Here is a 15,598-nt window from a genome sequence, read left to right as displayed (position 1 = left end):
TAGGTGTAATCCAATGAATTATAGATCCATGTCACTCATGTCATTTTGTGGTCCAGTTGTGGAACATTTCCTGTGTTGAGACATGATGATTTACATCAAGGAAAACAATCCGGTAACACACAGTCAGCGCAGATTCAGAAAATATCGTTATTGTGAACCACAACCAGCTCTTTATTTTTACAGATCAATGAGTGCTATTGAAGGTGGATTTCAAATTGGTTCAATATTTCTAGATTTCCAAAAGACTTATGATACCATTCCTTACAAATGGCTTATAATAATCAAGTTGCATACCTCAAGTATCATCCCAGCTGTGTGACTGAATTCATGATTTCCTCTGAGAAGTACCACAGTTCATAGTAATTGACAGAAAGTCATGAAACAGAAGTGATATCTGGGGTATTCAAGGAAGTGTTACAGGTCATTTGTTGTTTATAATGTATATAAACAATTTAGGAGACAGTCTGAGCAGCCATCTTAAATTATTTTCAACTGTTGCTGTCATTTACCATTTAGTGCAGCCATCAGAAGATCAAAACCAATTGCTAAATGATTTATACAATATACCTGTAGGGTGCAAAAAGTGGCAATAGACCCTAAATAATGAAATATGTGAGGTCGTCCACATGAGTATTAAAAGGGATCCCTTAAATTTCAGTTACATGATCAGTCACACAAATCTAAAAGTTGTCTGTTCAACTAAATACTTAGGGACTACAATTGTGGATAGTTGAATTGGAACGATTATGTAGATAATGTTATGGACAAGGCAAACCAAAGAATGTGTTTTATTGGCAGAACACTTGGAAGATTCAACAGGTCTACTAAAGAGACTGTGCTTGTCCACCCTCTGCTAGAGGAGTGGGTTGACGGAGGACATCAAAATTTTTTTAAGAAAGGCAGCTGTTTATGTATTATCGCAAAATAGGTGAGAAAATGTCACAGATATGATGTGTGAGTTGCTGTGTCAATTATTAAAGAAAAGACATTTTTCATTGCTGCAAGGTCTTTTCATGAAATTTCAATCTCTAACGTTCTGCTCAGAATGTGAAAATACACTCCTGGAAATTGAAATAAGAACACCGTGAATTCATTGTCCCAGGAAGGGGAAACTTTATTGACACATTCCTGGGATCAGATACATCACATGATCACACTGACAGAACCACAGGCACATAGACACAGGCAACAGAGCATGCACAATGTCGGCACTAGTACAGTGTATATCCACCTTTCGCAGCAATGCAGGCTGCTATTCTCCCATGGAGACGATCGTAGAGATGCTGGATGTAGTCCTGTGGAACGGCTTGCCATGCCATTTCCACCTGGCGCCTCAGTTGGACCAGCGTTCGTGCTGGACGTGCAGACCGTGTGAGACGACGCTTCATCCAGTCCCAAACATGCTCAATGGGGGACAGATCCGGAGATCTTGCTGGCCAGGGTAGTTGACTTACACCTTCTAGAGCACGTTGGGTGGCACGGGATACATGCGGACGTGCATTGTCCTGTTGGAACAGCAAGTTCCCTTGCCGGTCTAGGAATGGTAGAACGATGGGTTCGATGACGGTTTGGATGTACCGTGCACTATTCAGTGTCCCCTCGACGATCACCAGTGGTGTACGGCCAGTGTAGGAGATCGCTCCCCACACCATGATGCCGGGTGTTGGCCCTGTGTGCCTCGGTCGTATGCAGTCCTGATTGTGGCGCTCACCTGCACGGCGCCAAACACGCATACGACCATCATTGGCACCAAGGCAGAAGCGACTCTCATCGCTGAAGACGACACGTCTCCATTCGTCCCTCCATTCACGCCTGTCGCGACACCACTGGAGGCGGGCTGCACGATGTTGGGGCGTGAGCGGAAGACGGCCTAACGGTGTGCGGGACCGTAGCCCAGCTTCATGGAGACGGTTGCGAATGGTCCTCGCCGATACCCCAGGAGCAACAGTGTCCCTAATTTGCTGGGAAGTGGCGGTGCGGTCCCCTACGGCACTGCGTAGGATCCTACGGTCTTGGCGTGCATCCGTGCGTTGCTGCGGTCCGGTCCCAGGTCGACGGGCACGTGCACCTTCCGCCGACCACTGGCGACAACATCGATGTACTGTGGAGACCTCACGCCCCACGTGTTGAGCAATTTGGCGGTACGTCCACCCGGCCTCCCGCATGCCCACTATACGCCCTCGCTCAAAGTCCGTCAACTGCACATACGGTTCACGTCCACGCTGTCGCGGCATGCTACCAGTGTTAAAGACTGCGATGGAGCTCCGTATGCCACGGCAAACTGGCTGACACTGACGGCGGCGGTGCACAAATGCTGCGCAGCTAGCGCCATTCGACGGCCAACACCGCGGTTCCTGGTGTGTCCGCTGTGCCGTGTGTGTGATCATTGCTTGTACAGCCCTCTAGCAGTGTCCGGAGCAAGTATGGTGGGTCTGACACACCGGTGTCAATGTGTTCTTTTTTCCATTTCCAGGAGTGTACTTTGTTGATACCCACCTACATAGGAAGAAATGATCATTTTAATACCATTTTTCCTGCACACTACTAGAGAATGGAACGGTAGAAAAGTAGTGTCATATTGATTTGATGAACTCTCTGCCAGGTACGTAAGTGTGAATTGCAGAGTAGTCATGTAGATATACACAGACTTCGAGAAGGTGGCCTCCTTGATCTTTATTTAGGTGGAGCAAGTTGAAAATCCCAACCAGCCATCCAGATTTAGGCTGTCTGTTGTTTCCCTAAATCAATCAAAATAATGAAATGGTTCCTAATGGTAATGATGGAATGGATCTTTAGGAAACAACACAGCTGAATTCCTTCCCTATCCTTCCTCAGTTTGACCTTTTTCTCTGTTTATAAAGTCTTCATCATTAAACCTTAACTTTCTTCATGTGTGTATGTTTGCTTGCGTGCATGCACAGCATCCAGTTGAAGCAGTTTCAGTCAGAGCTGTGAAGTAATACACCACAGCTGCCACCTGCTACCATATGCTTTCCAGACAGAATCATCATCATCATCATCATCATCATTTAAGACTGATTATGCCTTTCAGCGTTCAGTCTGGAGCATAGCCCCCCTTATAAAATTCCTCCATGATCCCCTATTCAGTGCTAACATTGGTGCCTCTTCTGATGTAAACCTATTACTTCAAAATCATTCTTAACCGAATCCAGGTACCTTCTCCTTGGTCTGCCCCGACTCCTCCTACCCTCTACTGCTGAACCCATGAGTCTCTTGGGTAACCTTGCTTCTCCCATGCGTGTAACATGACCCCACCATCTAAGCCTGTTTGCCCTGACTGCTACATCTATAGAGTTCATTCCCAGTTTTTCTTTGATTTCCTCGTTGTGGACACCCTCGTGCCATTGTTCCCATCTACTAGTACCTGCAATCATCCTAGCTACTTTCATATCCGTAACCTCAACCTTATTGATAAGGTAACCTGAATCCACCCAGCTTTCGCTCCCATACAACAAAGTTGGTCGAAAGATTGAACGGTGCACAGGTAACTTAGTCTTGGTACTGACTTCCTTCTTGCAGAAGAGAGTAGATCGTAGCTGAGCGCTCACTGCATTAGCCTTGCTACACCTCGCTTCCAGTTCTTTCACTATGTTGCCATCCTGTGAGAATATGCATCCTAAGTACTTGAAACCGTCCACCTGTTCTAACTTTGTTCCTCCTATTTGGCACTCAATCCGTTTATATTTCTTTCCCACTGACATTACTTTCGTTTTGGAGATGCTAATCTTCATACCATAGTCCTTACATTTCTGATCTAGCTCTGAAATATTACTCTGCAAACTTTCAATCGAATCTGCCATCACAACTAAGTCATCCGCATATGCAAGACTGCTTATTTTGTGTTCACATATCTTAATCTCACCCAGCCAGTCTATTGTTTTCAACATATGATCCATAAATAATATGAACAACAGTGGAGACAGGTTGCAGCCTTGTCTTACCCCTGAAACTTCTCTGAACCATGAACTCAGTTTACCGTCAACTCTAACTGCTGCCTGACTATCCATGTAAAGACCTTTAATTGCTTGCAAAAGTTTGCCTCCTATTCCATAATCTCGTAGAACAGACAATAACTTCCTCCTAGGAACCCGGTCATATGCCTTTTCTAGATCTATAAAGCATAGATACAATTCCCTGTTCCACTCATAACACTTCTCCATTATTTGTCGTAAGCTAAAGATCTGGTCCTGACAACCTCTAAGAGGCCTAAACCCACACTGATTTTCATCCAATTGCTCCTCAACTAATACTCGCACTTTCCTTTCAACAATACCTGAGAAGATTTTACCCACAACGCTGATTAAAGAGATACCTCTGTAGTTGTTACAATCTTTTCTGTTTCCATGTTTAAAGATTGGTGTGATTACTGCTTTTGTCCAGTCTGATGGAACCTGCCCCGACTCCCAGGCCATTTCAATTATCCTGTGTAGCCATTTAAGACCTGACATTCCACTGTACTTGATGAGTTCCGACTTAATTTCATCCACCCCAGCTGCTTTATTGCACTGCAATCTATTGACCATTTTCTCCACTTCCTCAAACGTGATCCTATTTCCATCATCATTCCTATCCCATTCTACCTCGAAATCTGAAACATTACTGATCGTATTTTCACCTACATTGAGCAACTCTTCAAAATATTCCCTCCATCTGCCCAAGGCATCCACAGGATTCACCAGCAGTTTTCCTGACCTGTCCAAAATACTTGTCATTTCCTTCTTATCTCCCTTTCGAAGACTGCTAATTACACTCCAGAATGGTTTTCCAGCAGCTTGACCCAATGTCTCCAACCTGTTTCCAAAGTCTTCCCAAGATTTCTTCTTGGATGCTGCAATTATCTGTTTGGCTTTGTTTCTTTCTTCAACATAACTTTCTCTGTCTACCTGAGTTCTAGTATGTAGCCATTTTTTATACGCCTTCTTTTTCCTTTTACAGGCTGCCTTGACTGTGTCATTCCACCAAGCTGTTTGCTTCCTCCTACTTTTACACACTACTGTTCCAAGACATTCTTTAGCCACTTCTAGTACTGTGTCCCTGTACCTTGTCCATTCCTTTTCCAATGACTGTAATTGACTACATTCAGCTAACTGGTACCTTTCTGAGATCGCTGTTATGTACTTGTGCCTGATTTCCTTATCCTGAAGTTTCTCCACTCTTATCCTCCTACGTATGGACCTGACCTCCTGCACTTTCGGCCTCGCAATCCCAATTTCACTGCAGATTAAATAATGATCAGTGTCATCAAAGAATCCCCTGAATACACGTGTGTCCCTCACAGCCTTCCTGAATTCCTGATCTGTTATTATATAGTCAATGACAGATCTGGTTCCCCTGCTTTCCCAAGTATACCGGTGAATGTTCTTATGTTTAAAAAAGGAGTTTGTGATTACTAAGCCCATACTGGCACAGAAATCCAAGAGTTGCTGCCCGTTCCTGTTGGCCTCCATATCCTCTCCAAATTTACCCATAACCTTTTCATACCCTTCTGTTCGATTTCCAATCCTGGCGTTAAAATCACCCATGAGCAGAACACTGTCCTTGTCCTTTACTCTAACAACTACATCACTGAGTGCCTCATAAAAACTATCCATCTTATCTTGATCAGTCCCTTCACAATGCGAATATACTGATACAATCCTAATTTTCTTGCTAGACACTGTCAAATCTATCCACATCAGTTGTTCGTTTACATACCTTATTGCAACTACGCTGGGTTCCATTTCTTTCCTGATGTAAAGCCCTACACCCCATTGTGCTATTCCTGCTTTGACTCCTGAAAAGTAGACCTTGTATTCTCCCACTTCTTCTTCTTTCTCACCCCTTACCCAAATGTCACTAACAGCTAAAACGTCCAGCCCCATCTTACTTGCAGCCTCTGCCAGCTCTACCTTCTTCCAAGAGTAGCCCCCATGAAAATAAAAAAATTGTGTAATCAATATTCATTTAAAACAAAAAATGACACTTGCTACACACTATTGCATTCTTAAACAGTCTAAAATCCGGGATGATACATAACAATGTTATGAAAAGGATAATTGCTACTTACCATATAGCGGAGGTTATACAGTCGAATATAGTGTTACATCAATTATATCTTTAATGTTTAAAGGAATTTGGTTCGTTTACAGCAGGCATAACTCTGTAAAACTGTTATAGTTTTTGTTGTGCAGATGAAGAATTGGACCCACCAGGTTAGCTGAGAGCACTAATGGACTGCTTCCTGGACTCTGGTAGGCGCGCTGGTCCCAGATCGAATCTGCCTGGCAGATTAACAACGCAGGCTGATGTGCCGGCCAGCCTGGATGTGATTTTTAGGCGGTTTCCCACATCCCCCTAAGTGAATACTGGGCTGGTCCCCACATCCCGCCTCAGTTACAGACTTGCAGACATCTTACCACATTTGCACTATTCCATTTATTACACTAGACACAGACAGCTGGGGTACACTAACTCTGTCCCGTGGAGGGGGGGGGGGGGGGGGGGGGGTTTACGGGGTGGTGGCAGCAAGGGCATCTGGCCACCCCTTAACATTAACATTGCCAAATCTGTACCTAACCACACCGCCCCTACGCAACCACGGTATAAAGGTGCAAGCGATAGATAGATAGCAATAGAGTTGTGCAAATGAAGACTTGGATGACACCTTCTGTATAGAGAATTTTATATTAAAATGGTTCCAGATCTGACAAATAATATTTGTAAATGATAAAATATGATTATGAAAAGAGCAACTATAACAGAATTTTCCAAAAAATTCAAACACAGGTATTGAAATTAGATATGAATTCACACACACACACACACACACACACACACACATACACACGCACACACAAAGACTGTGATGAACATTGGAAAAATGAGAATTTTTTAATAAAATTCATTGAGTAAAAGTTGCAATAAAAATTATTGTTAAACATTTATTGGGTAACAATATTCCACTTTTAAGATGATCAGTTGTTGAAGTGTTCTCTCTCTCTCTCTCTCTCTCTCTCTCTCTCTCTCTCTCTCTCTCTCTCTCTCTCTCTTTATTCCGTGTGAATTGGTTCCACCTGAAATCATCCTCAAGAGTCTGTAGTTGCCTATGCATCTTACATGTAATTCTACACATCCTTAGCTTTCAATGTGCAATACTTGGCCCTTATGGGTTCCTTAAGTTGAGACTTTCAAAATTTTGCAATGAGACACAAAAGGATTTCTCAGTTTGATTGATTAATGTTGGGCTTCCAGTTATTCAAATAAGTCATCGTCTACATTTTATGTATAAAATGAACGTAGCCAAGAAGCACACCATTAAGGATATAAAAGCTTTTGGCTGCTTCACTAAATAGTTAAACTATGTCTTTGATAGTTTGTGCACTATTTAAGTAGTTCAAATGGCACAAGATTTTATGAATTTTGATACAATACTCATTGCACTAGGTGCTCTCATTTCTCCAAGAAATTTCATAACTACAAGAAATGTTTAGATTCAGGCATAATTATTTGGCATTGGATGATCCTTTCCCTCTAGCATACATATAATTGTGCTCTTCTGCTATCTAGAATTTTGAGGTAGTAAATGGCTACTCTATGAATATTTGGGCTCTGTAGTCCCTGCCTCCCCTCCTCAGTCAAAGATGTTTCATGTGATTTCATGTTAAGTGTTTTGAACTGACTGAAGCATGTTGATCTTTTGTTTGATTTATTGTTCTTTTTACAGAAAACTTCAATACGTCCTCATAATATGAGAACTAAAACAGATGCAACAGAAGTTATAGACATTGATTCAGGATCAGATGACAGTACCACAGCATCCAGGAAGTTACTGTGTTCTTCTGAAAATAAAAAAAGAACATTATTTCCCGAAAATGACAAAAAAACTGGTACCAAATCTGACAATGAAGGTGAGGATATATGTGAAACAGACAACCATGAATACAAAGGAAAACGTAAGACACCTGACAAATCGGATTGCGAAAATAACATAAAAGTGGGAAGAGGGAGAAGATCTTCGGATGAGGACAATGACATTTCCCAAGAATCTTATGCCTTAGATAGAGAAAACACTAGAGAAATCTGTAGATTGCTTGCTGAACAGCTGAAAGACTTTGTAAGCACTGGGGAAATAATATCGGATCAGGCAAAGAAAATACTCAAGAGAAAAGTAAATAAGAAAAATTTTAAAGAACTGTTAGATGTAGATAAAACTGTAGAAAAAATACAACTGCTTGCAGAACTTTCAGTCAAAAATCTTGAGAAAGCTAAAACTAATACAAGAACTTTATACAGTCAGTGGAGGAAGGACTTGGCGATTAAAAACAGAAACAAGCATGCTCAGGATAAGACAAGAAAATTTCATGTAAATGCTGACTGCCAGATATTGGTCGATAAACCTTCAGCTTGCTCTAAAACTACACTTTCAGAAAAGGAAATTGGCAGTCCAAAACCTGTCCACAGTGACCACGAAGGATCTGATAGAGAACAGTGCTCTCCGTTGATGCCAAACATGTTGCTGGGTACAAGCACACCTTGCAAAGAAGGTAAAATGGAAGCAGAAGAAGACCAAAACAACACTGTAGTATGTCAGTCAGATGAAACAGCATTAAAAACTGTAAATGATTCTGTCTTGCAATCAAATGACAACAAAATATCACCACAGAAATCAGACTGTGATGAACAGAAAAGTAAATATGAGGATGAGAGTGCTATTACAGTTGAAAATGAACGTGGAAACCTTTTTGAGAAAAATTTAAGTGCCATTTCACAAATGGCTACTGAAATACTCGATTTAGAGGCCGTCACAAATCCTCATCAGAAAGACAATATGGATTGCTGTGTGAATTCCGATGAGTCAACTGAAATGCTTGATTTAGAGGCTGACACGAAACTCCATGAAGACAGTACTATAGATAATTGCCAGCCTGATTTGTTTGATGTAGAATTGCAAACTACGGAGAAGACCAGTAGTGATAAAATTGACACTATGGGTTATGACGTCCAGGAACAGTTAAGCACTGAGTTGATTGACACAATGGAAAGGATCCTTGTTAAGGTAGAGGAAAACATCAGTCGCCCTGATATGTTTGTGAACACTGATGGCAAGCTGCAGAGTAGTCCTCTGCGTGATTCTCATGTAGATGCTGTAGAATCAGACAAAGAAAATAAATTTTCAAGTATTGCATTAAAATCAAAAGAAAAGTTACTAGAGGTTAGTTCTGAAGACAACTCAGAAAGTGATAGCACAAACCATTCTGATGAAGAAGCACAAAGGAAAAAAAGAAAGAAGCGCAAAAGATTATCATTGAGGAATCATCCTAGTAATTCAAAAGTGCCTGCAGATAAAAATACATTGAAGAAAAAGAAACATGGTCTTCGAGGTCTTCCATCTTGTAGTGATAGTGACTCAGAGAGTTCTTTGGATAGTGCAAAGATAGATAAATATGGTCAACAAGAAAAGTTTGATATGAAATATTTAGCTCAGTTTAATGATGAAAAACTGAGAAGTGGCTGTTACGTAAAACTTGAAAGGCTGGCCTCTTTTTCAAATGTTGAGAACAACTGTGATATGGACAATGGGCCAGATATAGAAAAAAGTAATAAAAGCAGGAACATTATTAGGTAACTAGTTCTGTTTTTTTTTTCTTTTTTAGAAATTTGTCAGTTGCTCTTCAACATTTCTAATATATTATTTTTCTTCTCATAATGCAATTAGCGGAAGTGATGCAGAATCTATGGATGATAATGAAGAGGAACGTGAAATACGAAGGTATGTACAAATCTGCACTAACATATACTGCATGAAGAATAACATATTAAATCAATCAGAAATGTGATACAGTGATCTTTCAATCCTGAATTCCTCAAACGTCACCATTAAAATCTTGTGACATATCATTTATGACTGTTGATGTCACTTTTTAAACTGTTTATGTTCACCACGTATAGATTGAATTCTACCAAAGCATCAGCATGTAACTATCTGATGCAGTAGTCGTTTGTCTACTGTTTTTGTTTTGAACGGCCAGTGTCGGTTGGTCACAGTCAGTGTGCTCCCTGCCGCCGTTGGATAAGCAGCTGAGCAGCAAGTCGTATACTCCTAGCTCACTCGTTTGTTACATAGTTTAATTCTTAATTTCTTTGCGTGTTTTTGGTACTTGCATTGTTTAATTCATAAATTTCGGGCGTATTATAGTATTTGAGAGTTGTAGCATCGCGTTTTAGTACCTGAATAGTGTAAATTCGCGTAGTCATTTGTCTACTGTTTTTGTTTTGAACGGCCAGTGTCGGTTGGTCACAGTCAGTGTGCTCCCTGCCGCCGTTGGATAAGCAGCTGAGCAGCAAGTCGTATACTCCTAGCTCATTCATTTGTTACATAGTTTAATTCTTAATTTCTTTGCATGTTTTTGGTACTTGCATTGTTTAATTCATAAATTTCGGGCGTATTATAGTATTTGAGAGTGTAGCATCGCATTTTAGTGCCTGAATAGTGTAATTGCGCTTAGTCTCCTTCCGCCGCCGAGCAGTGTCAGCAGTGCGCAAGTAGCAGCATTACTGCATTTACTAGGCAGTCTTGTATTTTAATAACCGTTTAAATTTTGTCGATTTGTTTGCGCTCTCTGTAGATTAGTTCAGACGTTCTTTGCAAAACAGTTTTTAGCATGGATAGGGACTGCAACTGCTGTGTTCGGATGCAGGCTGAGTTGGCATCCCTTCGCTCCCAGCTTCAGGCAGTGTTGGCTTCGGTCACACAGCTTGAGGCTGCTGCCAATGGGCATCACTGTGGGGGTCCGGATGGGGGTTTGTCGGGGACGGCCAGCTCGTCCCACGCATCCCCTGATCGGACTACGACTGTGGTTGCCCGGGATACTGTCCGCATTGAGGCTGATCCCTCACCTGTGGTAGAGTGGGAGGTCGTTTCAAGGTGTGGCAGGGGGCGAAAGACATTCCGGAGGGCTGAACGGAAAGCCTCTCCAGTTTGTCTGACGAACCGGTTTCAGGCTCTGTCTCAGGCTGATACTGATCTTCGGCCTGACATGGCTGCTTGTCCTGTTCCAGAGGTTGCCCCTCAGTCTGCAAGATCCGGGCAGTTGCAGAGGGTGGGCTTACTGGTAGTTGGGAGCTCCAACGTCAGGCGCGTAATGGGGCCCCTTAGGGAAATGGCAGCAAGAGAGGGGAAGAAAACCAATGTGCACTCTGTGTGCATACCGGGGGGAGTCATTCCAGATGTGGAAAGGGTCCTTCCGGATGCCATGAAGGGTACAGGGTGCACCCATCTGCGGGTGGTCGTTCATGTCGGCACCAATGTTGTGTGTCGCTATGGATCGGAGGAAATCCTCTCTGGCTTCCGGCGGCTATCTGATTTGGTGAAGACTGCCAGTCTCGCTAGCGGGATGAAAGCAGAGCTCACCATCTGCAGCATCGTCGACAGGACTGACTGCGGACCCTTGGTACAGAGCCGAGTGGAGTGTCTGAATCAGAGGCTGAGACGGTTCTGCGACCGTGTGGGCTGCAGATTCCTCGACTTGCGCCATAGGGTGGTGGGGTTTCGGGTTCCACTGGATAGGTCAGGAGTCCACTACACGCAACAAGCGGCTACACGGGTAGCAGGGGTTGTGTGGCGTGGGCTGGGCGGTTATTTAGGTTAGAATTGCCTTGGGCAAGTACAGAAAGGGCAACAGCCTCAACGGGTGCGGGGCAAAGTCAGGACATACGGGGACCAAGCAGCAATCGGTATTGTAATTGTCAACTGTCGAAGCTGCGTTGGTAAAGTACCGGAACTTCAAGCGCTGATAGAAAGCACCGAAGCTGAAATCGTTATAGGTACAGAAAGCTGGCTTAAGCCAGAGATAAATTCTGCCGAAATTTTTACAAAGGTACAGACGGTGTTTAGAAAGGATAGATTGCATGCAACCGGTGGTGGAGTGTTCGTCGCTGTTAGTAGTAGTTTATCCTGTAGTGAAGTAGAAGTGGATAGTTCCTGTGAATTATTATGGGTGGAGGTTACACTAAACAACCGAACTAGGTTAATAATTGGCTCCTTTTACCGACCTCCCGACTCAGCAGCATTAGTGGCAGAACAACTGAGAGAAAATTTGGAATACATTTCACATAAATTTTCTCAGCATGTTATAGTCTTAGGTGGAGATTTCAATTTACCAGATATAGACTGGGACACTCAGATGTTTAGGACGGGTGGTAGGGACAGAGCATCGAGTGACATTATACTGAGTGCACTATCCGAAAATTACTTCGAGCAATTAAACAGAGAACCGACTCGTGGAGATAACATCTTGGACCTACTGATAACAAACAGACCCGAACTTTTCGACTCTGTATGTACAGAACAGGGAATCAGTGATCATAAGGCCGTTGCAGCATCCCTGAATATGGAAGTTAATAGGAATATAAAAAAAGGGAGGAAGGTTTATCTGTTTAGCAAGAGTAATAGAAGGCAGATTTCAGACTACCTAACAGATCAAAACGAAAATTTCTGTTCCGACACTGACAATGTTGAGTGTTTATGGAAAAAGTTCAAGGCAATCGTAAAATGCGTTTTAGACAGGTACGTGCCGAGTAAAACTGTGAGGGACGGGAAAAACCCACCGTGGTACCACAACAAAGTTAGGAAACTACTGCGAAAGCAAAGAGAGCTGCACTGCAAGTTTAAACGCAGCCAAAACCTCTCAGACAAACAGAAGCTAAACGATGTCAAAGTTAGCACAAGGAGGGCTATGCGTGAAGCGTTCATTGAATTCAAAAGTAAAATTCTATGTACCGACTTGACAGAAAATCCTAGGAAGTTCTGGTCTTACGTTAAATCAGTAAGTGGCTCGAAACAGCATATCCAGACACTACGGGATGATGATGGCATTGAAACAGAGGATGACACGCGTAAAGCTGAAATACTAAACACCTTTTTCCAAAGCTGTTTCACAGAGGAAGGCCGCACTGCAGTTCCTTCTCTAAATCCTCGCACAAACGAAAAAATGGCTGACATCGAAATAAGTGTCCAAGGAATAAAAAAGCAACTGGAATCACTCAATAGAGGAAAGTCCACTGGACCTGACGGAATACCAATTCGATTCTACACAGAGTACGCGAAAGAACTTGCCCCCCTTCTAACAGCCGTGTACCGCAAGTCTCTAGAGGAACGGAGGGTTCCAAATGATTGGAAAAGAGCACAGATAGTCCCAGTCTTCAAGAAGGGTCATCGAGCAGATGCGCAAAACTATAGACCTATATCTCTTACGTCGATCTCTTGTAGAATTTTAGAACATGTTTTTTGCTCGCGTATCATGTCATTTCTGGAAACCCAGAATCTACTATGTAGGAATCAACATGGATTCCGGAAACAGCGATCGTGTGAGACCCAACTCGCCTTATTTGTTCATGAGACCCAGAAAATATTAGATACAGGCTCCCAGGTAGATGCTATTTTTCTTGACTTCCGGAAGGCGTTCGATACAGTTCCGCACTGTCGCCTGATAAACAAAGTAAGAGCCTACGGAATATCAGACCAGCTGTGTGGCTGGATTGAAGAGTTTTTAGCAAACAGAACACAGCATGTTGTTATCAATGGAGAGACGTCTACAGACGTTAAAGTAACCTCTGGCGTGCCACAGGGGAGTGTTATGGGACCATTGCTTTTCACAATATATATAAATGACGTAGTAGATAGCGTCGGAAGTTCCATGCGGCTTTTCGCGGATGATGCTGTAGTATACAGAGAAGTTGCAGCATTAGAAAATTGTAGCGAAATGCAGGAAGATCTGCAGCGGATAGGCACTTGGTGCAGGGTGTGGCAACTGACCCTTAACATAGACAAATGTAATGTATTGCGAATACATAGAAAGAAGGATCCTTTATTGTATGATTATATGATAGCGGAACAAACACTGGTAGCAGTTACGTCTGTAAAATATCTGGGAGTATGCGTGCGGAACGATTTGAAGTGGAATGATCATATAAAATTAATTGTTGGTAAGGCGGGTACCAGGTTGAGATTCATTGGGAGAGTGCTTAGAAAATGTAGTCCATCAACAAAGGAGGTGGCTTACAAAACACTCGTTCGACCTATACTTGAGTATTGCTCATCAGTGTGGGATCCGTACCACGTCGGGTTGACGGAGGAGATAGAGAAGATCCAAAGAAGAGCAGCGCGTTTCGTCGCCGGGTTATTTGGTAACCGTGATAGCGTTACGGAGATGTTTAATAAACTCAAGTGGCAGACTCTGCAAGAGAGGCGCTCTGCATCGCGGTGTAGCTTGCTCGCCAGGTTTCGAGAGGGTGCGTTTCTGGATGAGGTATCGAATGTATTGCTTCCCCCTACTTATACCTCCCGAAGAGATCACGAATGTAAAATTAGAGAGATTAGAGCGCGCATGGAGGCTTTCAGACAGTCGTTCTTCCCGCGAACCATACGCGACTGGAACAGGAAAGGGAGGTAATGACAGTGGCACGTAAAGTGCCCTCCGCCACACACCGTTGGGTGGCTTGCGGAGTATCAATGTAGATGTAGATGTAGATGTAGATGACACTTGATTGAAAGACACAGAATGCAACCTTAAAGGTAAAACATCAGTCTTATAATAGGCTACTTTCCTATGTTTACAATACAGTTTGGACTGTCATTATTCTGATTGATTATAGCATTTACAGTCAACATTCTCACAAAATGTCTGTTGTTTTTATGTAATTAAAACTTAAAAATCATTAAATATCAAGATCTGGTCACATGTTCGACAACGCTCTGTTACTGGCTGATTCTCCGGTGACATCAAAGGCTAGGAGTAAGACGAAGCTATACGTGTGTTATAAGAGCGTTATCCAAAATTATGAAGTTTTTACATACTTTTACTACAAACAATTTATCTATTTAGTGATGGAAAATGCAACTACAACTTTTAAGTAACAATATAAAGGATTTTTGTGAATGCAGATAGTGGAAGCCTTGCGGAAGTTTATGCGCCACCCATTTAGAGTGGCAATATGTGCAGTGACAGACATTCTTTTCTCTGCTCCCTGCATCATTAAACTCATTCAAAACTAAGGAATTGTAGAACTTTTGCAAATGGGTGCATATATTACATCTAGATTGTCGACTGTCAGGCATGAGCTATGGTCCAAAGCACAACAAAATTATTCTTGGCAAAACTTAATGCTGATATCCTATGTAGAAGGCACTCACCAGAGATACTGCACACGTCCTTTCTTCTGTGGCGCAGTGGATAACGCATTCAAATGCGTTGAAAGAGATCACATGTTTGAATCCTGGAAGGGTCATAAATTTTAAAAAGTTTTACATGAAATATGAAAATAGTATTAGCAAGAACTGTTTGTAACAGTTTTTTGACTGTGGGATGTATTATATATAGCTTCACATTAGTCTTAGTCTGAGAAACAGACAACAGAGGATAAATGCGTTTACCTTGCAAACAAACAAGTCACTTTTTTGGATAGCATTGCTACTGAAGATATCATCATACCTCCACAGTACAATGATATGTGGGACAGTGGAGTTGTACAGAAAGTTATAAAGCATGTACAACACGCAGGTAACACAAACATATAGGCTGTGATATTTTTGAGTGTAAAC

General features: G+C 42.4%; 1 protein-coding gene across 1 annotated transcript in view; it reads left to right on the top strand.

Moving 5' to 3' along the window:
• Window positions 1-15,598, top strand: part of LOC124605988 (transcriptional regulator ATRX homolog) — a 493,634-nt gene that overhangs the window by 95,850 nt on the left and 382,186 nt on the right. The window contains exons 8-9 of the mRNA XM_047137952.1: window positions 7,724-9,621; window positions 9,716-9,769. Of these exons, the coding sequence (XP_046993908.1) occupies window positions 7,724-9,621; window positions 9,716-9,769 (1,952 nt within the window). The remainder of the gene's footprint in view (window positions 1-7,723; window positions 9,622-9,715; window positions 9,770-15,598) is intronic.

Source organism: Schistocerca americana, chromosome 3, assembly GCF_021461395.2.
Source record: "Schistocerca americana isolate TAMUIC-IGC-003095 chromosome 3, iqSchAmer2.1, whole genome shotgun sequence".
NCBI lineage: Eukaryota > Metazoa > Arthropoda > Insecta > Orthoptera > Acrididae > Schistocerca > Schistocerca americana.
Note: the sequence above shows the minus strand (reverse complement) of the source record. Positions and strands in the feature narration are given on the sequence as shown.